General features: G+C 41.5%; 2 protein-coding genes across 2 annotated transcripts in view; one reads left to right on the top strand and one right to left on the bottom strand.

Annotated features, from left to right (window-relative positions):
* Window positions 1-25148, bottom strand: part of BAIAP2L1 (BAR/IMD domain containing adaptor protein 2 like 1) — a 586052-nt gene that overhangs the window by 513058 nt on the left and 47846 nt on the right. The gene's annotated exons all lie outside the window — the stretch shown is intronic.
* On the top strand, window positions 8235-18442 carry LOC146796428 (zinc finger BED domain-containing protein 6-like). Its single transcript, XM_085629005.1, has 3 exons — window positions 8235-9778; window positions 13377-15299; window positions 15399-18442. The coding sequence occupies exons 2-3, from the start codon at window positions 14168-14170 to the stop codon at window positions 15407-15409; spliced, it is 1143 nt and encodes a 380-aa protein (XP_085485131.1). The 5' UTR covers window positions 8235-9778; window positions 13377-14167; the 3' UTR covers window positions 15410-18442.

The following is a 25148-nucleotide window of genomic DNA, read 5'->3' as shown; positions in this document are numbered from 1 at the left end:
CATGGAGGGTGAAACCACAAACATAGGAAACATTATCGACCAACTAGAAAAATGCAAAAACTGTGGTTAAAAAAAAAAGGACTTTTGTTTTACAACTTAGTCTATTCCTGTCTCAGTACCTTTTAGGGGACACCACACATCTTGTATACCTTTAGAATCCCCAACCTATGGGGAAAAAGATGTAGAAAGTTTAGAAGGCTTAAGATGGAAACGCCCTACATATTAAAAAAGGGCTCAGCACTGAGAGTAAAAGGCTTCCGCACTAGAGAGATTAAAGTAGAGAAAACAACAAAATACCATTTTCAAACCAATTTAAAAAACTAGAGAAAATTTTAATAAGCAAAATGAAACAAAACAAATTTAAAATACAATTTGGGGAGCCAAACATGAATTTTAAAAGTTGTAAGGCAAAATGTTCAGATGAAAAAAAAAGTGCCAACAGTTCATGTTTGATCAGGACAATGAAGATATATATTGCCGACTCCAATGTGCAGTGGGTGGAAGGCTGATGCATAATGCAGGTCACTCCTCTCAAGTGTTTACCTTCTGACGTAATCTTTTTTCTGGAAGTCATATTCCTTCAGCGGGGCAAGGTCCAAGGCTGAAGCCAACAAGGGTTTCTAGAAGCTGGATATGTTGCAGTTGAACACCCATGAAAGCCACTGGGTTTTGCACAAAATGCTCCAAGTGAGACAAAGCTGGAGTTCGTAGCTGCCGAAGTTCTTTACTGCTCAGATAATTTACTGCCTTGCCCCAACACCGGGTGTTACCCTTGGACTTAGTTTGTTGGTTCTCAAAATCCTGGGGCAAGACTGGAAGCTCTAGCTTTACAGTCTTCCGTGAGGCCAGATACCTTTACCTCAAGGTCCTGCTGAACCCATTTTCAATGCGGCAAGAAGCTCTGAGCAGGACAAACCTGGTTTTACTTCATGCCATGGGATCCCGGGACAAGAAACAACATCTTGTCCCACGTACTCCAGAGGTTAAAAAAAGATGTTAAGCACCACTTTTTTACAAATGCTTGGAAAGTTCTTTCTGACCACTCCTGCAGCCCCCAGGCACTTACCATGCATGTTCTAGTCCACTGTGGTCAGCTGTGCATCCTGGAGTCAGGTCCCCTTTTGCTTTTTAACGTCCACGGAGGAGGTAAAACCGGAGGTCAGCCACCTGACACTTGGACAGCAGTTTCTGCCAGGCAGAAGTCTTCTTTCTTCTGGCAAGGCCATCTTCTTCAGGTGTAGTCAAGAATGTTCTGAGGAGGTGATGGTGAAGTGCAGTTCAATCCTATGCACTAGCCAGTGAGGGGTGAATTTTCGCCATCCAATTCGGTCTTTTTCTCGCACTATAGTCACTTTTTTTTCAGCACTTCGTTTTAGCTTTACAGTAAATATTCCAAAAAGCCCTAAATCCAAATTGGCCAGTCCCTTCTTCCCCTGAGAGGGTATTAGACTCTCTAAAGCACACCCCTATTTAGATGTGGTATCGGTCAGAATCAAATTGGTTTCCCTCATGCTGGGGTTGGTGTCTGGAGGTCTAGGGAGCATATCCCGTTAACCCCATTTGGTATATCCAAATTCTAAACCGGCAGTGTTTAGATTGTCCTTTGTTCTGCCAACTCTTCCTATCCCCTCTCAGTTGGCTAATCCCTGCTAAGTGGCCAATGTTTTACAAAACCCCTGCCTCCTGCGGCCCAAAAGCCAAGACATTCTCCTCTGGAGAGCAGAGTCATTAGCTTGAGCCAGGAATGTGTAAAGAGCGTCTGGAGCCCAGATGGGTGGCTCAACTGGCTCTGAGCCAATTTTGGCTCCAGTAGTACAAACAATGTCCACTAAAGTTATAAAAAAAAAAAAGAAATCTGATTTCACTATTAAATCAGGATCATGAAAACTGAATGGAAATCAACTGATCCGCTTTGCTTGTATTTGGTGGTTTTAATTTAAGGATTTTAATTTTACCTAGGATACTTCAGGGATAAAGTAGCCTAAACCTCCACAATGAAAACAGGTTTTTGGGCCTTTGGTCAAGATTTTGGGACGAAGCACTTTTGCTTTCCATGCCTCACTATGGTGCTTTTATACTCGAGCCCTGCCAAAGCATAGCGGTGCTCCTACCACACATAACTTTTTGTCATACATGTGGGCAGTGTAAATATACAGTGCAATACACGTGACATTTAACTTGCATGCCATTAATGCACTTTTGCGCCATTTACTATGGACTTACAGTACTATTTTGGAACCAGAGCGCACACTCTGAAGAGCAATGTCCCAGTGCACAACGTCCTCATACCAGTAAAAACAGGATCCAAAAAGTTGCAAAATCTACAATGACCATACAGAAAAGGTGGATTTGCTAAACTGGCTGACACAGATTTATAAACATCCGATAGGACTTCCACGATCTTCATTGAATTTTCCAGGTGCTGGCATCTGATCAGAGGTCCACATTTAACAGTATGCTACCATTTTTATCTGGCAGCGATTGGACTGGAAACAAGCCTGCTGCAGTTATGGGATTTACTGCACTGAATCAGTTATTATAACTTCACCTGGTCTCCACCGGCCCAGAGAATATAAATTCCAGTGGTATCATATAGGTGACAATCGGTCATACATATTCTCACAGTATTGACATAAGCTTTTCTGAGGTCACATTATTTCATAACCACAGTACTACTAGTAAGCACACCTCAAACATATGAATGGAATACAATAAGTCTCATAGCCTTTCTAAAAATCAGTGCAGTACCACTTAGGAGTGGCCTCAAGAGGTATATCTTCAAAGTTTTAAGTTGCAGAAATGGTGTTTCCCAAGCTACCGCTAGACCCCTACCCCAAGTCTCGTTTTTTAAAACAGGAACTGTGGAACATAACTGTACACTCTAAACACTTCAAGAAAAATAAAGATATAAATCTAAATTACCCTAATGCTTTAGCAACACACAAAGATAGACTAAGAGATTGACGTGAAATACCACCTACAACCTGTTAGGAGGGCAACTTTACAAATGACTATTGCAGAAATAAAAAAACTTCTCGAATTATACACCAAGATTTTAATTAAGGCTATGAAAACCTATATTTCTGCTGACTGCATTTATTTTATTTTACTATTGAAAATAATGGAAAACCGCTACTGCTTATTTCCCAAGCCCCTAAAGAACTGACAATTTAAAATCTTACTAATCAAATAACTGTTATAAAGGCTGTAAGTGGTCAGAGACATGTAAAGTTTCACGTACTTCTTTGCTGACACAATTATCAGTGTGTAAAATGATGTCACCTGAAGAAGAATCTGTAACAGATGACAAACGGTGTTTGTTAAAACGAAATACAGTTTAGTCAGAAATATAAAGGGAGGGTGAAAAGAAAACATAAATCCCTTTAAGTTGAATACCTTTATCCCTTTATTCTACCACAAAAGAAGAAACTTTAGTAACGATTTCAAGATGTATCGGATTTCAGAGTGGAGAGAGTCTTCGATTTACCATTCTTATTGTGGAACTTGCATGTTACAGCATTCAGCCACAGGTAAAGAAGGCTGTGCATTCTCCCTTTTTCTTTTATTATGAGAGACATAGAATTCAGAGACCTTCTTCTACAAGTGTGCACATTAAAGATAATCACACGAAAATCCATACAGATCTCCAGAAACATCTCCTTTTAACTTCAGATCTCTTAATGCGATTGTTGAATGATTCATATTTAAATGCTTCCTAAACAGAACAGTTAATCCTCCTTATGTAAAAGAAATGTAGACATAAGTCAAATATATACTTTTCATTCAACCATTTATGCGATAGATGGGCTGATAAGGTGAAATCAAATAACCACTTTTGATACCTGTACTACAGAAGCTTTATGGATAGAATTCAGTGATCAAGTAGTACTTGTGCAACAATAAAACCATACAATGTAATCAGAAACTTCACCTACATAGGTTGGTGACAGAGAAGAATCAATATTGTCAGCAATGAGTTAATCAATGAACTACTGTAGTTTTTTTGGGCTACCAAATGTTCTTGTTGTCTCGGAGGTATTTTAAAAAGTTGCAAACCTGATTAAACCATAAACCATAACTAAGCCTCTCAGAACTGGAAGGTTAATTTTGTCTATAGGATAGTGCCATGGAATGGTTGTGAATCAGCTCCTTCTAAGTCAAGATATGCATCCCTATACACAAATGGTCATCATGATATGTATGGCTCATTAAAGAGGAGTCTTCATTGTTCGAGCAAGCGTTCTCGGGAAATACAGTAATATGTACACTCAGTTTACAGTAGTGACAGTTTCAGTATAAAAATATGTGCACATCTTTGCAATATGTAACTTTTTGGGTATTTATAACACACACAAAATGATCCTTTATCACATACAAAAACCTCAGAAGAACTGAGGCAAGATTGGTAATGTTATCTGGAAAGCAAATAACGTACCGAAACACATTTGCAACTCCAACAAGCATTGGCATAGCCAATAGGTCTCGCCTTTGGGACCTTATAAGTCTTTAGCCAAGAAACAGTTGCATAACTAAATACTTATAAAGGTCCCAAAAGCGAGTCCTATTGGCTATGCGAAAGTGATCGCTATCAAACATCAAAGCGGCTGTGCGGCCGCGAAAGTGAAAGTAATCGCGGTAAAGCGCGGCGCGCGTGCCCGCGCACATGCACTGTAGCTCTAGGCTGGCCTGGTAGCACTTTTTGGAGCCCTCTCAATAAGTCTCGCCAGACCAGCGCATGCGCTGGGTCAGGCGAGACCTAAAAAGCAGGTGAAGATTGTAGAAGTTTTGGCTAAATTACAATATAATTTAAAACCTTTTAATAGGTTTCTTCAAAAGCATCATTATGTAAAACAAATATTAATAGCGAATCCATGCAAAATGACATAGGTAATAAAAGAAAGTCTGATTGAATACCAATTTAATTTATGCTATGGAAAATGTATTTGGATTGATAATTTCACTTCGGGAAGTATTGTTACAATTAATCAAATATACAACAACACCATAATCATCTACTACATACATTATTCTAAAAAAAATCACCACATCCTATATTCTAGAACCTTCTCTAATAAAGATGGTAAAACTGCATGGGATTTGTTAAATGCAAAAGTACCCTTGTGTTTTTTCAGCCTTAATTTTACAAGTGTGGCATATGGAAACCTTATTAATTTTACAAGACCTTAAATAAGCATGATGGTAAGAAATATTACTGTCTCAGACACCATATATACATTATGTCTAGGAGGCAGCTTTTAAATAATTAGTACTGATCTTCAACTTTCTTCAGAATATACTTGACACTGCTTAAATGGAATAATGCCATCACACTAATACTAATTCAACCATCTATTGGTTTATTCAAATAATGTCACTGAATACTGGAAAGAAATGAAATACGGTGCTGATTAAATTGCAAGAATAAAAACTTTGTTAAGTACTTTGATTATTCTATGTGATGCCATCCTTTACAAATACAGATTTTGAAGTGATTTGTGACTCTAATGCGGACACTTCTACTAAGCAGAAAAAATATCTGCAAACTAAAAACAGATCGCTGGGAAAACAATTTCACTAAAATAGCACTTGTAGAATATGCTTTCTACATAACAGGGAATTAAGCAGCAATGTTGACACAATATGAATCAATAAATCCAATGCCTGGAACAAATTACAGTGATTATACTATGTATATAAACACTTCTGGATGAAGGGGGTCTACCTACCGTTATCCGTGCCAAAACAAAAATGATGATAGAGAATGCTGCCAATGGAATACATCTCAATATCCTCCTTAATCAAGCAATTGAGCGCTTATCCTCAAACAAGGCGAGTGGAGCGGATAATCTTGGTAAACACACGACTGGAGTACTGCAACTTAATTTCCTTTGCCTTCTCCAAAAGTCTATTAGGCTTCAGCTAAGGTTTTTATTTCCAGCAATTTTAAAATAAAATTGAAAATCTTATGCCAGCTACACAATAGTTGCATTAGCAACAAAAAAGACTTTTCACTACAGACCAATTGTGGATAACTCCCACAACATGCAGCAGTTTGCATTCAAGTTGCAGATGCAAAATAAGTGTGGGTCTTTTGGAGTCCAAAGGATGAACTCCTTCAGTTCTATGCAAGTAGCAAGGTATATGTGTCAGAAAACTGAAATGATTCACGCAACACTCACTTAAGTGGAGTTGAGTTGGCATACAAGCAGACACCCAAATGCTCACAAAGCAGGGACAATATCAGTGTCAGCAGTCAATGATGCAGAGCAACATTCAGAAGGTTGGGAGGTATATCCAGTTGGACACAGAGGACGCCCGATGCCCAAGACATATTGTTTAGGGCCAATGGCAACAGGTATTCATATTCATTTTGTCCTTAGGACAACCAGGACCACCCCGAAGCTGCACAAACACTTTAGCTGTTAGTTCACAGTATCACATTATGGATCTTTGCAAGAGCATTGTCTGCAGTTAAGGTAAAATTCATATTGATATGTCCATTCTGTTCCAACCTGTATTTATGGTTCATTAATGGAGAGCTTTTATTTCTATTGTGAGAGCTATAAGGGAGTGCTGCGAGCTCAGCATGCACTACCGACAGTGGCTCCAGTATAAAAATGTTTTCACATGTTTACAAAGTTTAACATTATGAGTAAGCCTGGGCGTTGAAATACGCTCCGTTCGCGGAGCTTGCGAAGTTTAGGCAACTTCGCAATTCGCGTAGAGCGCGAAGTTGCAGATTGGTACGCAATCTAGCGCGTAGCGTAATAGTTTTGCTTCCTCGCGCACTCAATATTCATTCGCGCACTGTAACGTTTTACTGTGATTCTGCGTTCGCCAACTTGCTTTTCTGTCCGTTCGCGTGCGCCACGAGATTTATAATATGGCTGCCCAAGCCCGCGAGAGTGTGCGAACACGTCTTTCAGGCGCGTGAGCTGACTTCCGGCGGCTGTCTTGGTAAGATCGCGATCCCGAACATGCAAAAACTACAATCTGGCGAAGAATATCTCTCGAGCTTCATAAAACCTTCTCTAAAATGATCATTTTGCTCAGAAAAACTCCTCAGATTGTGATTTTGCTGTAGTCTTTTGTGTAAGGAGTCCTTTGATTTTTTTTAACTCTTTTTTTCAAGAGGAAGGAAGTGCCCCTGAGCCTCAAACTTCCTGTTCCTGTCCAGCAGGCTCCTCCCAGTGCTTTGTCCATGTGCTGTTCACTTCATTTGGATATGGAGCTGGAAGGATCACTATTTGTGTCGGTCTGCTGCATCATACCATTGGATTGGATTTATTTGAGGACTTTTTGATTTGAGATTTAATTTACTACAAGTTGGAGAATTGAAATGCTAAATGTGGCTGTGGTGTATTTCACTGTTTGTGTGTGTGAAATACCTTTGTTGGATGTGTGTGCTTGATGTGAAACCTCTTTCCAATCCTTTCGTAGCCCTGTTGATTTTCATTTTTTTATTAAAGCCGTGTTGTTCAGCAGGCCTCCTTTGTCCGGTCATATATAGGCCTGCTTCAGTTCATTGTTTTCCATGGCCTGTTGTGACTGAGTGGCCATGTGGCTTGTGGCAATTTTGTGGTGGTAGTTTAGTAGTGTGTGCTTCTTTCTCCATAAAGGCCTGCATTTCTTTTCTTTGTTCCCCTTGGATTATGCTTGTTGTTGTTGTGTCCTGGCCATGTGTGTGGCAGCCATTTTGTGAAGGCAGGCATTGTGCTTTTGCCATAGGCTTACATTGTCTGTCTTCCATTTCTTGTTGTTGTGGGTGTATAGCGGCCATTTTGTGGAGCCATCCAAGCAGTGTGCTTGCTTTTGCCATTCTGTTCCAAGCTTGTGGCCTAGTCTGCCAGTAGGTCCAGAGGTAGTCATCCTCAAATCTTTGGTGCATTATTTAAATTTCAGTTTGTGTTGGTAACTCTGCACAGTGCGACAACGCGGACTTACAGTTTGTCATTTTCGCGCTCTCAATATGCGTGTTCGCGCACGCGATAAAGCCTTGTACAGTTCGCGATCCCGAACACGCAGCATTTGCAATCTGGCAAACAATATCTCGCGAGCAACATAAATCCTTCTCGAAAACGCTGATTTTGTGCATTTTGCTAAAAAAACTCCTCAGGTTGTCATTCTGCTGTAGTTTTGGCGCACGGAGTCACTTTTGTTTTTTTTTTAATATTTAGGAGAGGAAGTAAGTTCCACAGAGACTACAACTTCCTGTTTCTGTCCTTTGTAATCACTTTTTTTGTTATTATTGTGGTGGGTGGTCTGAGCATGTGTGGCGGCCATTTTGTGGAGGCAGGCATTGTGCTTTTGCAATAGGCCTGCATTTTCTGTCTTGTATTCCTGACCTTTTCTTTTTTTTGTGAGTGGCCTGGCCATGTGGTGGTGGCCATTTTGTGGTACCAGCCACTGTGCTTTTTCCATAGGCCTCCAAGCTTGTGGCCTAGTCGTACAGTAGGCACAGGGGTACTACTCATCAATCATCACGGGTGCATGGAAGTTAAACAACTGTTTTTGTGTTGAGCGTTAAATTTCAACATCCTGTATGGCTTTGGATTGAATTGTAAAATGCGGGCTTTACGTTTTTTTCGGGGGTATATTTCACTTTTTGGGTGTTGTAAATAAATGCCTTTAGTTTTTATGTGTATATGTTCGTTGTTGTTGCTCCCTGATGATGCATCCATCCCATAAGATGCACACATTTTTATTTAGGGCAAACAGGCTACACTACATTTATGTTTTTGTTCTTTGCTATTCTTCTTCCTGAATGTTCACAGTACAAGTACACCAGGAGCCCTGGCCTTGTCAGTCTCATAAATGGCTATTCTGTTGTTGTTCACTGACTTTATAAAATTTAATAATTGTGACCACCCACCAGACACTAAGAAGTTATATATTATATTATTGATCTTTTGACTGATGTTCTTCTGGCTTTTTTGCTTTTAGGTGCACAAAAGACGGAGGAGGTGTGTCATCATCATCGACCGTTGTTTTGCCAGACCGACGTCCTGCTGCTGTACACGACGTGACGTGTGAGTGACCTGACCAGGCATCTCTGCAACTTGTGCAACTGAGTGCTGTTTTGACATCTGAAGAAGATGCCCCCAAAGAAAGCAGGTAGCAGGTCCTCCGGTACCAAGAAAGTTGCCATGGAGAAGAAGGAACAGAAGAAGAACGAAGTGTCACTTAAGTCTGGTGTGCCTCCCAAAACCTTTTTTGGTACACCAAAAATGACGCCTGCAGCAGCGGTGTCGGGGGACAAGCTGGGGGCAGCACCTCCGCATCAGTGGGCCCAACCCACCAACCCAGACCCAAGCAGATGAGTGTGGAAGAGGTAGCCAGCCTTATGGTGGAAAGCAGTGATGCTGAGCCTGAACTAAACTTATCGCTATCTCAAAGTAGTACACAATCAACGCAGGAGGGAACACAGCAGATAAGTGGCGAACAGCCGCAACCACTGCCCGCAATAGTAGCTGTAGTTCATCCCGAAGTAGGGGCAGTTCAGGAAATTGAGCCTCATGCAGAGGAAGAAGAGGAAGCCACTCCTTCCGAAGTTCCATTGTCTTCCAAATCCCCAGCAAGGAAAAGGAGGGTTAGTACATCAAGTTCTTCACCAAGCCCCCCTTCTGATGATCTAGATGCCACTTGGAAGCCACACACTGAGTCTGAGAGGGAAACACGTCACAAGAGCAGGCATGGGAAAAGGAAGGTTCCAGAAAGCCTAACACTTATGGAGGTTGATGTAGAAGAGCAGCAGGATGATGATGATGATGATGAGCCAGTCATCACGGACATACTGGTAAAAAGATGCCTTCAAGGGATTAATTTAGATACTTAATTGTATAGTTATCAATTGTTCGATCTAGGATAGTTATATACCTATAGAACTGAATTCATTGAGCATTCATGTATTATATCTTATGCATCAGTCATAAAAATGCGAATCAAATCAGCATAAATGAGGAAAACAAAATACATAAAGAATCAATCAAGAGGAAAAACAAAAGAAGCAACGGGTGTGTAAAAAAGCAACAAGTTTATATCAGTCAATAATGTCAAGGGTACTGAAAATAGACAGTTATACAAATATTGGAAGGAAATAGTATAATTGATTGTTCCTTCACGTAAACTAAATCAAACACTTTTTCATAATAATAGTCAATAGTTATGTAGAAAAAAGTGTGACAGTCGACGTTTCAGTCTTTTAAATATCCATTCACAAGACCATCTTCAGGACAAGTCGATTAAAAGTTGACCCCTAGAGATAAAAATATAAATTAAATGTAGCACACACCCGTGCAAAATAGTATCTATTATCTATTAAAGAAAATAAAGAAATCAATTCAAATCGTGTAACATCTAAAAAATAATGCATAGAACATACATTCAATTAAATTGATGCATTGGGTCCATGTTGGACCATATCATTACTGAATCATTTCATAAAACATATAGGTGGTGGTAGACCATATTATACATCCCAGATTACAACAAATATTAACAGTATACTAAATATTTAACTGTTTATAAATTGGGAAAACTAAGATTGTCAAATAGTAGAAAGATTGAACCATTGCCAATGTAATTTATCTGAGATAAAGCAGACGTGTATATTGTTCATGGCAACTGAGAATCCAGTCTTCCTACGATTCACTGTAGATGTTTTTAATCTCCATTTCTGAATTTGAGGGTAAATCATACTTTGTCATTAGCCTAATCTCAAAGAATGTAGCTACCAACGTAGTTAGTTATCACTGATCCAAATGTCAGTTAAATGCATATTACCTTATATAAAGGAACTTTGGTGAGTTGAAAAATCACCAATTGTGTAGTACAGGAAACGAAGTGGTGTGTAAATCACGCTTTCAGCTGTATATATCTTCAATCAGTGCTTACTCTGAGAAATATATTATAGAGAGGATATTAAAGCGTTTTGAAAATGTGTGTGAACATAATCATGCAACAGCATATAGGGCTCATATTACCTTATTATTTAAAGAATTTTCATCCAAATCAAAAGGTCGGATGGAATTTGATTGTATGGAAGTCGAGTGATATGTAAATCTCACTTGTACAACGCGCGTATTCTCGTTCGAATAATGCTAGGAAAAAGAATATTGGAGCGTTTAAAGTGTATACGCACACATTATCAAGCAGTTAAAAAAACCGCGCGTAGTTATCAAGAGCATACCTGGCAATTTTCAGTAGTTATTTTGAAGCTGCAGCCAAATTCAGACAATCGGGTGGCTTTAATCACATGGAAGGAGTACTCTTTAGATTTCACTTCAAGAGGTACGTATCCTCACTTGGATAATACTAGGAGAGAGGATATTTAAGCATTTTTAAAGAGTGCCTAACAATTGTCAAGTCGAGTGATTTAGCGCACCTACATAGTTTAAACGTACCTGGCGGTTCACCAGCGATTACTCGGGCAGCATGCAGTCAGGTAACAGAGACCGTTAATGACTGGACTCCATTTAAACTATTCGTAGTAACGGAAGACGGACTAACCAATGCCTCGAAGTATACCGTCACTGTATTAAGCGGCCATCTTAATGTGACCAAGTATAATGTATTTTTAGATGTCGAGAGGACGCTGACCATTACCGCTATTATCGAAACATCATGAGTAGATGTCGTTTTTAAATACGGACTTATGAATAATGGAACACAAGCCTTTTCCAATTGCAATACACGAAATGTGATATATTGCATACCTAAACTATGTAGGTGCGCTAAATCACTCGACTTGACAATTGTTAGGCACTCTTTAAAAATGCTTAAATATCCTCTCTGCTAGTATTATCCAAGTGAGGATACGTACCTCTTGAAGTGAAATCTAAAAAGTACTCCTTCCATGTGATTAAAGCCACCCGATTGTCTGAATTTGGCTGCAGCTTCAAAAAACCTACTGAAAATTGCCAGGTATGCTCTTGATAACTACGCGCGGTTTTTTAACTGCTTGATAATGTGTGCGTATACACTTTAAACGCTCCAATATTCTTTTTCCTAGCATTATTCGAACGAGAATACGCGCGTTGTACAAGTGAGATTTACATATCACTCGACTTCCATACAATCAAATTCCATCCGACCTTTTGATTTGGATGAAAATTCTTTAAATAATAAGGTAATATGAGCCCTATATGCTGTTGCATGATTATGTTCACACACATTTTCAAAACGCTTTAATATCCTCTCTATAATATATTTCTCAGAGTAAGCACTGATTGAAGATATATACAGCTGAAAGCGTGATTTACACACCACTTTGTTTCCTGTACTACACAATTGGTGATTTTTCAAATCACCAAAGTTCCTTAATATAAGGTAATATGCATTTAACTGACATTTGGATCAGTGATAACTAACTACGTTGGTAGCTACATTCTATGAGATTAGGCTAATTACAAAGTATGATTTACCCTCAAATTCAGAAATGGAGATTAAAAACATCTACAGTGAATCGTAGGAAGACAGGATTCTCAGTTGCCATGAACAATATACACGTCTGCTTTATCTCAGATAAATTACATTGGCAATGGTTCAATCTTGCTACTATTTGACAATCTTAGTTTTCCCAATTTATAAACAGTTAAATATTTAGTATACTGTTAATATTTGTTGTAATCTGGGATGTATAATATGGTCTACCACCACCTATATGTTTTATGGAAATGATTCAGTAATGATATGGTCCAACATGGACCCAATGCATCAATTTAATTGAATGTATGTTCTATGCATTATTTTTTAGATGTTACACGATTTGAATTGATTTCTTTATTTTCTTTAATAGATAATAGATACTATTTTGCACGGGTGTGTGCTACATTTAATTTATATTTTGATCTCTAGGGGTCAACTTTTAATCGACTTGTCCTGAAGATGGTCTTGTGAATGGATATTTAAAAGACCGAAACGTCGACTGTCACACTTTTTTCTACATAACTATTGACTATTATTATGAAAAAGTGTTTGATTTAGTTTACGTGAAGGAACAATCAATTATACTATTTCCTTCCAATATTTGTATAACTGTCTATTTTCAGTACCCTTGACATTATTGACTGATATAAACTTGTTGCTTTTTTACACACCCGTTGCTTCTTTTGTTTTTCCTCTTGATTGATTCTTTATGTATTTTGTTTTCCTCATTTATGCTGATTTTATTCGCATTTTTAGGACTGATGCATAAGATATAATACATGAATGCTCAATGAATTCAGTTCTATAGGTATATAACTATCCTAGATCGAACAATTGATAACTATACAATTAAGTATCTAAATTAATCCCTTGAAGGCATCTTTTTACCAGTATATCTAATTTTACCCAAGCCCTCAAGGGTACATTGGGTTGTCCATTTTCTGTATCAGTCATCACGGACATCACTCCCGGGCCTGAGGAGATGGAGACCAACATTTTTACACTATCCAAAATGGCTGCGAGGGATGTAGCACGCATACCTCCAACACAGGTAACACCAACACGACCTCCAGCTTCCATATTTACATTAGCAAAGGGCCGGCAGCGTCCTACATCCAGCACAAGCACCACCTCAGCAGAAGTAGGTAGTGGTATTGCACAGAGTCAAATTCAACACACCCTCCAGTTCATCCGGCATTGGAAGTGGCACCTCCAGCAGGAGACAAAAGTTAAGCTCCCCAGTGTGGGACTTCTTTACGGTTAGCGGAAAGGAGGAGAACATTGCTATATGCTCCGTTTGTCATACCTCCGTTAGTCGTGGTAATCTTGGTACAAACTATGGTACCGGAGGCCAAATGACCCATCTAAAAAAAAACACGCAATCCAGTGGGAGGAGCACCATAGTCGCATAAAAACTGGAACCATTGCTGTTGGGGATAAACGAGTAGAAAGTCCGCTCACGGTGGAACAGGAAGAAGAGGGAGACATTCTCTGTGGTAGTGGTACACAAAGTAGCCCTGTCCCCAGCACTGCAGTGGTAACGCCCACATCCTCAGCCACATCTCAGTGGCGTAAGAGTCAGCCTGAGACACCAAGGAGTACTGCTTTCAAAAAAAGTGCGACGTTGAGCACAGGAAGGAATACCACACAGCCTACCATTCTTAGCAGGTTTACTAGGCCGGAGGGGCAGTACGAACGCAACCACCCAATAGCACGTTTGTACAATGCAAAGCTGGCAAAAATGTTAGCACTGGACCTTCTCCCTTTTTCTTTTGCTGAAGGGGTGGGTTTTCTTGAATTTGTGACCACCATCTGCCCAAAATGGAAAGTTCCCAGCCGCTACTATTTCGCAAGAGTTGCTGTTCCAGCACATCACGACGTGCTGGAATTGCTTGGAAAAGCCTTAAAACAGAGTGCTGTTCAGAGTATCCACCTGACAACAGACATGTGGACCAGTTGCCAAGCCACTGATTACATGTGTATCACTGCACACTGGGTCTCTTTTTCGGGTGTTAAAGATAAGATATCTGACGGTGTTGTTGACACCGCTGAGATTTTTAAAGACACTCGCAAACATGCAACTGTAGCCATGTTTGCTATGGAGAAATCTCATACTGCTGCAAACATTTTAGATGAGTTTAACAGCAAGGTGTTTGAGTGGCTGCGACCAAGAGGGCTTACTATTGGTTTTGTTGCCACGGACAATGGCAGTAATGTAGTTAGGGCCATGAAAGATGGTGTCTATTTCAGGGTCCCGTGTTTGGCACACTGCATTAACATTGTTGTTCAAGACTTTCTGAAAAATGAAAGCAAAGTCAGCAGCTTACTGACCACCTGCAGAGGAATATGCACACATTTCAACCATTCTTTTAAAGCCCGGAAGCAGCTGAGGGTCATTCAACGTGAGCATAAAATGCCAGTCAAAGCACTCATCCAGGAGGTGCCAACACGTTGGAACTCAACTTATTACATGCTTGAGCGTCTGTTTGAGCAGTACATACCACTCAATGCTTATGTCATGAAAAGGTCAGGAGATCCTACTGTGAAAGGCATGAGCGTTGAGATGGCCCAATGGGACCTCGTTAAATGTCTGACAGAGATGCTACTTTCTTTTGATGTCTTCACACGTGAAGTCAGCAGGGAGGACTGTACTATGGGCCAAGCTATCCCATTGTTGTACATGCTAGAGCAAGAGCTGAAGGAGGTGTCAGAAATGTACGCAGGTGTGGATCATCAAGTAGAAGCATATTATTTGGCGGACACCTTAGCCGCTCGCTTATCTGACAATACAAGGATTCAAAATAACATTGTGTCACATCGACATTACATTACTGCCTCAATTTTGGATCCACGTTACAAATTATTGCTGAGCAGTAATGAAGTAATTCAAGGATTCAAAATAACATTGTGTCACATCGACATTACATTACTGCCTCAATTTTGGATCCACGTTACAAATTATTGCTGAGCAGTAATGAAGTAATTCCTTTTTCAGAAGTGGATGTTGCCAAGTACAAAACTTTGATAGCTGAGGAAGCCACTGACTTTGAAAACGGATCTTAATTAGAGGCCCATCACCCCAGGGCAGAAAAAGTACTGCAGGGCACCCAGAGTCAAGTTCTATTTCAGAGGCCGAGAGCAGTGTGTTTGACTCCCAGCAGTCAACAACACTGCCAGCAATAACATCAACAGCACCAATAGGATCATCAGCCACATTTAAAAAAACGGCAGGTGATTGGTTTCTACGGAGAGGGTTTTGTACGTCCATGACTGATGCAAAGGTAAAAGAGGCCAAGCAAATCGGAGCACCCCTGAACATTGAGCGGATGGTTCAGGCCTATCTAGATGACACAATAGAGGTCTTCATGGAGCAAAGCCCATTGGTGTATTGGTATGGGAAAAGAAGCCAATGGCCAGTGCTCAGTAGGCTGGTGATAAAGTATGTGGCTTGCCCTGTTGCAAGTGTCTCTTCAGAGCGTGTTTTCTGTGCTGCTGGTGCCATTGTTACTGTGAAAAGGACCAGTCTCTCGCCCAAAAGCGTGGAGTGGTTAACCATGATCAAAATGTATCAGCACTTTATACCACCGGAGTACAAAATACGTGAATCACAGCAGGAAGAGGAGAGCGACTTCGATGACATAAGTAGTGGGTTCTTACATGACATACTTCTGTCCGAACCACCAGAGTTTGAGGATGAGCTCCTCTTCCCTGACAACTAGGCTTTCAAATTGTTCTCCCTTCCTTTATTTGTGTGTGACTGTGTATCTGTTTTTCTGGTTCAAAATCTAATCACAACAATTCCATCAACAGTCTCCTCTTTTTATTTCCCTACTGGAGTTGCACGTCTGTGCATAACTGTCTACTCCACTCCTCAGGGTCCTGCTCCATCTTCCTTACTCTCCCTAAATACATTTCAAGCAAGCCAGACATTGGATGGAGAAGGAGAATAGTACAATACATGTTGCCTCTAACAGTCCCTCCATAAGAAGTGAAACGTGACTCCTGCTATATTCCGTTTTGTTTCCAAGCTGAAAGAAACTCATGACTGACTGTCAGAAGGCTAGGCAGGCATCAGATCTGACAGCCAAAGAGAACAGCAAGACAGGTAATGAGTGATTATTGTGAATGATGGCATGCATTGCACTGGATGCTTGCTGACTACGAATTAATGTGCATGAAGTCGAACTATACTAGTTTAATCGACAAAGTAAAAGTGACTCAGGTCAGCTGACAGTCAAAGTTTCCTTGTTGTTTAATAACCACATTGTACTCCTACCACTGCAGGTGCCGCCCAATATCCGTTGCAATTTTGTAATATGGAATATATTAAAAACTTAATCAGTCACTACAGACTGAGTTGGTGGTGGAGAACACGTACCGCACAGTCATCATGATGCTGCTGAGCATACTATCTTTGCACACAGTCAGTCAGTTGGATCGGAGATATTTGAAGGAATAACTGCATTTCATGGACTGCCTTAAAAGGTAAACAGTTTCAACAAGAACCACAGCAGACATAGGCTACATGTCCGTGTAGTGGTGTGGACTGGAGCAGAGTGTAGTGGTATGAGGGACAGTGGCACATTGATTTAGTCACTTCATTTGGAAAATGCTAGGTTGCTGCAGTGCATATACCATTTGTCTGGCTCGGTCAAAATGTAAGGTAAGGGGTAGGGTGCCTGGCCTGTGCCGCGGTTGTCCTGTTCGGTGGCTGTGCTGGCTTCTGTCCCGTTGTTGTTGTAGCTTAATGCTGTAGAGTAGACACTATGTATCCTATCCAAGCTGCCTCAGTCTGAAAGTGTTCTCTCAAGAGTCTTGTCTTCTTTTCTTGCATTCCACTGTAATTGAGTTTATTTTTTTTTAATTCAGTTATTTTTCAATACCCCTTTTGTTTTTCCATCTACACTTACAGGCCGGCCTTTAACCTGTGCTATAGTGGGAGAAACAACTCACACTTACCTTACCAATCCGCATCAGGCAGGCAGTGGTACCCAAGATTGATGTGCAGAGTGTCCATGGAAGGGAGGACCAAGAGGAATGACGAGAATGATGCAACTCCACATTTGGACCAGGATCATACAGTAACTTTAGTATCATTCATCATTCGTCTTTGAATTTATTTGATTCCTTTTTTCTCTTCAATCATTATGACTATGTGTTGTGGTTTGTTTGGTAATTGATCCCTACAACTATTTTTTCATTTCCTTTGCTAGCTTGAAAAATAAAAGTAAGCCCGGTACAGCATATAATTTGGTTTGGTTTGAGCTCTGAGGGCGGCAGACAGGCAAGGCAAATTTCATATTAATAATTTCTGCCCTGTACTGTCTTATTGTGTAGTAGTAGTTAGTAAGTACAACTCGGTATCATTAACCATCAAGTTCTCTTCCTCAGCATGCATGCATTTCCCTTTTCTCACTTTATACTTTGATTTCTTTGATAATGGATCATGGTCGTCTTACAAGATTGTGTTTTACTTTTGTTGTGTCCATGCATACTGTCTGTTTTTCTTTCTCAAACCTTTCCCAAAACCCCACTTCCCATCCATTCAACAATCCCTAACCCTCTTTCCCCGGGCTGTGTGATTTATATTGAGGTGTGATGTGACTACATTAAATGTACACCAACAATTGATCACACGCTTGCTGGGGCAGATGTGGTGAAAGCAACACTAATTGAATTTCAACTAAGGCAGGGCAAGGATCTTCTTCTGCTTGCCAACCCATGCTGTAGTTTACTTTGTTCTACTACTCCTCCCACAGTCTCTCAGTCAAGTGACTTTCTCTTTCTTTTTTCAAATGCTATTGTCAGCGTCTACTACTACCACCAGAATAATGGCATCTTCTCCGTTCATTTGGGAAACCAACCATGCAGCCATCAGTGTGCCGAACTTCATCATCATCAATCACAGGTAAGATACGTTTGGTGGGAGGTATAATGGACTAGGAGGAGAGACTGACAGTACTATTATGACAATTAAAAATAACTCAGTGAGGGGTACTGCATCTATCGGTTTGTGTGTTACAAAATCGGCAGATCTTTTAAATCAAACACTGGCTGCGGGCATGCAGCAGCAAGGAAACAAAGTAACAAACCATGTAACTTAGATTGAATTCGGATAACAGTAACCCACCACAAAACATTAACATCGTATGTTTAAGTAAATAATATAAAATTTAATAGACCCTAACAAAAATAAACTATCCCACTTGGACCTTAACCCAGCCCCCTCCCTAACCCCAACCAATGTCCACAACGAAAGTCCAAGTCCCAATGTCCAAAAGTGAATCCCCAATGCCCAAAAACCCACCCACCAACAAAAGGAATTAAAAAAGGGGCAAATGACAAGGTCCTCTATAGTCGGCGGGCCTTCAGGTGTTTATCCACCAGGATTTTTACCCGCTCCTCTAGGTTCTCCTCCAAGCGGGCCATCCGGCAGAGCAGCTGGCGGCGAAATGCCCTGCAGTTACATGCAGGGTGGGGGGCAGCAGTGGTTGAGATGGAGGCGCGGCGGCGGGCGGCTGCCGGACCACGGCGCCGTAAAACTGGAGGCAGGGCCTGACTAGGGCCCGGGGCATTGGAGGAGGCTGCAGCTGCAGCCGCGTCCTCCTCCAACTGAGCCACCAGCTGGCGATATTCTTCGCAAATGTCCTCCAGTTTACGGCGCTGGGCCCTGGCGGCCAACTCCTTCCAAAATGGTTTTGGTGTGGATGTGGAAGGAGTATCTATATCAGGAAAGAAAAAGAACATGTTGTAGCCAATACTCTTAGCAAAACAGAAACCCTAAAATCATTCAACACATAGTGTCACAGTATCCCTAGCAAGCACAGTACATAACATTTGTGATTTGGTGGGAAGTATCTATACTCCTACTTCCTTGGACTCTAACATTTGTGGGAGTTTCCGACATTATACTCGTACTATGTACTCCGGTACACCAGTTGTGTTGTTCTTATCTCTAGTTTAGCGCAATTACATAACCTTGCTGTAGCCGGCATGCCAGCTCAGTCAGCTAAGCTTGCACCCAAGAGAAACAGATATGAGTCACATGATGCAGACTCACGTTAGTTTTATTTACTACTACTGTCTGCAGGTGGGGAAGCTCATATTTTTGTATTACGCCTTACGGCCGGTGGCACTGGCCATACTCTGTCTGTTACATGAGGGCAAATGATCAATTTCACTTACACTCTGCCCTGGGTACTACAAAAAGGCCGGTTATATATCTGATCCAATGATCATTGCTTATATTTATAATATAGATGGTAATACGAGCGACATCAGGTCAGTAGGGGTCGGTGGTGGGAGTGCTGCCAGGCGGTGACGTGGGAAGGTGCAGGGTGGGGGTAGTAAACTATTGATTACACACAATCACAGGTAATTAAACAATACATACAAAAAAATAATAAAATTCGTTGTACGCACTGCATCGCATTCGGCTGTGCAGTGCGCACAATGAAAATCATTTTATTTATTTTTATGTTGATTACCTGTATTTGGCCGTAATACATAGTTTACTCGCCAGTGCCACCCACCCTGCCCATGTCACCGCCTGCCAGCACTCCCACCACCAACCGCTACTGCATAGGGTACTTTGCTTTCATTGATTGTGTAACCAAAACCAACAGATAGGCCACCCTTTGCAGGCTGGCTGACCCAATTGAAAATACATTAATAGGTAGGGAGTGGACCCCGGAGTCGGAGGAAGGATATATATATATAAGCGACCTGCTTGCTGACCAAACACAACGACCAACGCCTTCTTTCAGGTAAAATAAAGTCTTGGCACACTCCGGGGTAATTCAAAAAGGCTTTATTTAAAAATATCACTTGCGTGCTTCTGGCAGTCCCTGAAACGCTTAGGCAGACGCGTTTCAGCCATTCTTGGCTTTCCTCAGTGCCGGTCTCACGGACTCCATCGTCTCCCTGGGGTTGAGGCGAAGTGCAATTGACCACTCCCAATCAGGTGGTGATCGACCCCTCCTCCAGTTAAAGGTGTACCTACATCACGCGAGCATCCTCCCAGGCAGATGCATGCTGGGTAACGTAGTCCAGATGGATGTCTGCACAGTGGCAGGGTCACTCCAAACACCGTGTGGTGTCCTAAACTCGTTCGACCTGAGCTACAGTCCAGCTTGAGTGCCCAGTGAGATGCAGCAAAGCCTCCTGCCATCCCCTTATTCAGGCAATGGATACTGCCTCCTCTTAGAGCACAGCATTTCCCATTTCGTCAATATATATATATGAGACGTGGTTGCAAACTACTGCGAGTCAACTGTATTCTGATAATACTATCTATATTCCCCTACGCTTTGCTACTGTGGCGCAGTTTCTTGAACATTTTCTTCAAACTAAGACTCTCCAATGACACTTTCCACCTACGCTGTCTATTGATGATAGTACATCCAGGCATACATCCATTAAAGTAAACGTTTATCTTTCTTTTTTATACATCTCATAACAAACCTTACTTGGTTTCACCAACAACCACCCATGCTTCCGCTCCTTCCTTGCTTGCCTTGGCTTTGAGTTTGAACCAAACACCGCTGATTCTTGCTATCTAGTACTATCCACCCATACTGTGTTGCCCACCCAGGCAGGCATTCTCTTTCACCTTCCACCCATCCTTCAACAACCCATGCAGCTGATCTGATTACTATCAGCCACCTATGCATGCTTCCAACATATCCTTCTCTGCCAGTCAGTCATATTATTTATCTCGCCCGTCCTTCCACCCTTCTTTCCCTCTTTGTTCAACACATCCATCAAGGTCATCTGATCTGAGTTTGTCTTCTCCATAAAACCTTCACGGCTGATTTTGGAGTCAAATAGAAGAGGCCATTGGTTACTCAACTCACGCTGCTAATGCTAAGTAAAGGGTGTCTTCTTTAAACGTTGTATAATGTTCACTACAACTTAATAAGTCGCACAGTACAGTGAGGAAGTGAACACACTTCCATCTAGTAGTAATGTCAAGAAGTAATGTATAGAACTTACCACCTCCGGCCACTGCTGCTGGCTCCCCCCCTATCGCTCCTGCAGGTGCCGCCAATTCTTCTGCCCCCTCCGGAATGGTCGCATCGCCGCTGGCCCCGCCGGCACTGGTGGTTGGTAGTGTGCCTAGAAAAAAAAATCACACATTTTTAGATGCCTGGAAACCTCTCCCTATTTTATTAGTGTTCACTTGGAACATTGAAAAGAAAGTTAATACAACATACATCAGCACTAGAGTAGTAAGTACAGTCAGTAGACAGACACTAGTAGTGATATGGTTCCTAGGGTCATCTAGTCCTACTCTACTCTTTTGAAAGTTAGCCTGAGCCACGTGTAACCCTTTTAGATTCATCATGTCGACTACTACTCTTTTGGCGCATATTTAATTATACCTGGCAGCTTATTGACATGTACAGTAGACGCCTTTGAGGCCACCTGACTGTTGCGTACAAGTGAAGATGTAGATAAACAAGCCACTCTGTTATTGAGTTTGGTTAGTCCGTATTGCTTAGCTATCACATACATGTATGTTACACTTTTTGCCATGACTGCAAAATGCTTGCATTCACCAGTATACTATCTAACGGCTAACGCGCAGCATTTTTCTCATATAATAGGCGGAAGATTCCCTTCTACAAACCAGAGATTTACAGAGCTTATGATGCATGATGTAACCAGTATTTCTACGTTCTACGGTGAGGGGTCTTCCAGAATTCAAAAGATCTTGTATCTTGTCTCTTGTTCTTGTTGTCATGCACTTGTAAATGTTTACTGTTTTAATCTTATGCTTTTTGCTGGCATATTGACGATGGCTGTAGTAAATTAAATTTCATATAACGACGTACAGAGCTTGTTACTTGTTTCAAATAAACCTTTTGAACTTACACATAGACTCTGTGGTATTTGGTGTGGTGGGGTAGACTTACACAAGTGAGGGAGCAAAATGGTGTTATGTTCTGGGTTGTCTGTCTCAGTCATCATCAACATTGTATATCTTCTTCGGGGGGGGGGGGTTCAGGAGTGGGACCCTAATGTGAGACACTATAGCTAGTCGGTCAGGGGATCGTGGGTTCTTCGGACTGAGGTGTGATCAGTAAGGTCCAACCTCCCATCACCAACATCCTATTTTGTTGCGCATAGTTCTGTATGTGGCTCTGCAGAATCCCTACAACAATAGTAGTATTATGTACTATCCGATCCAAAATACTAGTCAAATATCTGGGTGGCCATTTTGTTTGTGGTAATGGTCAAAGCCTCACCATTGAGAAGACTAGAAGAGGACAGGACACAGTGGCTAGAGCTATTGGTCAATCAGAGTTTGATTATTCCAAAGAAAACCTTCAATAAAGAGTGGGCAACTGTGCAAGCTTCGCTACAGACAGAATAATAGTAGTAGTAGTACAGAGAGTCATAGCAGAGGCAGTTAGTAGGAACTTAGTTAGAGGCAGGGATAAACAGAATTTGGAAACAGATAGTCAAGGTCAAAGAAGCTTTTGTAAAAAATAGAATTAGAAAGTGGAACCATAATTTATAGTTCAGAAAAAAAAGATGCAGTAAAAGTTAGGGAAATATAACTGTCAATATAACCACTGGAGGACTTACTGGGGCCAGCAGCAGGAGCCTCGGTAGAGGAGCGGTCCTGTGGTTCCCCCGCCGACTCCGACCCAGTCTTCTTGCCCCTGGGTGGTGCTGATGATCATGTAAAATATAATAAAGAAAGAGATAAACATTAAGGAGTGCTGTGAAACAAAAAATAATAAATCATTTGGAAAAATAAGTCAAACAACATTTTAGGAAACAACAATCACAATAAAATTGACCTATCTAATCAGATGGATCAACTACTGGCTTCTTCCTGCATTCACGGATCGTCTACTTATTTATGAACACTCCAGTCTTCCATAATCATTCTGATTACAAATACTAACGAAGCCTAGTAAGTACCCCTGACCTACACCACCTATTCCAGACGGGCCAATTGTTCACTAAGTCTGCATTTCCATTTTTTTCAGCCATCAAATGCATAGATGAGATGGAGGACACATGCATAAATTTGTGCATACATACAACAAAGTGTGGGTTGGTTGCATGATTCTGATCTAGTTCTGCTGACTGACCATGCTAAGCCTACCACTCACTAAACAAAGTACAAAAGGTTCTACGGAGTACTGGGGTAAGCAGCAGTCAGTGACAGAGGAGGCGTCACGCAGACCGCATAAAACAATTAATAACTAATACTAACAAACTAAACCTAGTATCCAATATCCATCCACCACTATTTCACAGTAGGACAATGGAAGGACTAGAGTCGCTCTAGCAAATCGCATTACCCAACTTTAGTTCTCTAAAATAAACTCTTACATAATCAGCACAAGCTAGCGCAAACTAAGTTGCAAACAAGTAAGTGTACCACCGAGCACCTGGGTCCTACAATTACAGAAGATTTTGCTTTTTGGAACGTAGTTTAGCAGCAACGCGTAGCACGCAGCAGTAATCTTGTTATTCGTCAAATTTAATTTATACACAATAAGTTACTCACCAAGCCCGACAACCTCGACACCTAGCAGGTCCAACAGGTCCTACTCCCGGTCCAGGATGTCGGACCACCGGTAGGCCAGCTGATTATGGGTGCGCCGGACCCCAGAGCACCGGAACACTGCCCGGCGCACCTTCGCCCACCGAGGGTGACGCTCCTCGGTAGCGTACCCAGAGCCGGGCCTGCCGCCTGCTGCCAAGGTCAAGGGGAGGTGGCGCTGAATGAAAAAAACAAGGGCGGCCACCTCCGCCTCCCCAAAAAGTTGCCGGGCCTGCACCCCTGCAGGACGCATTCTGCCACAAGGCAGGCGGCCCTTGTCTGCTCCTGCAGGTCCCTTGCCCTTGGCACTAGGTGTGCCCTTGGCCATGATTCTGGGGTGGGTGGGAGGTGGAAAAGAAAAGTTAGAAGGGGAAAAAAAAGTTAGGGGGAAGAAGAAAGAACTTTATAAAAGTAAAAAAAACACAGTAAAAGTAGAAATAAAATGCAAAATATAAACTTAGGGAAAGAGAGATAGATGATAACTAAAACAAAAGTCAGAAAAAATGTTTTAAATACAAAGGATTACAAAGATTAAGGGAGGATAGAAAAGTAGGCCCAGAACCATAGCATAGAGTAAAAAACAAGATGGCCGCGCCCATTCGCGACCGCGTGTGTAAGTTCGCGTGATATTTCTCGTGAACATGCACTATTCGTCACGAACAAGTAAAATGCGCTCCCGAACACAACAATGCGCATCGCGAACACGCTATCTGCGACCCGGAACAGGAAATAAGGCATCGCGAGCGGGACAATTGAAAAACAAGATGGCCACGCCCATTGGCGACCGCATGGGTAAGATCGCAAGATATTATCCCCCCGAGCATGCAAACAGCTCCCCTAACACGCTCACCGTGCTCCCGAACAAGAAAAAGCCATCGCGCACGGGCGCCCCAAGCAACTACGCAAGCTTGCGTAGTGCAAGTACATCTTCGCGTAGCTTCGCGAAGCGCGACTACGTGAACTTCGCCCAGGGTTAATTATGAGTGAAGTTACAATGCTTTCAGCTTCCGGAATGCTCTCTGTTTTGATGCAAATACTTGCATTAGGTTCAAAGTAAGAATGATGATTCTTTGTTCTCAAAACTAAATATACACATAAAAATATGTAACTAGATAAAAAAGTGTGTTATACTACTGTGTAATTTTAGGAACCATCT

The sequence above is a fragment of the Triturus cristatus genome, chromosome 10 (assembly GCF_964204655.1).
Source record: "Triturus cristatus chromosome 10, aTriCri1.1, whole genome shotgun sequence".
NCBI lineage: Eukaryota > Metazoa > Chordata > Amphibia > Caudata > Salamandridae > Triturus > Triturus cristatus.
Note: the sequence above shows the minus strand (reverse complement) of the source record. Positions and strands in the feature narration are given on the sequence as shown.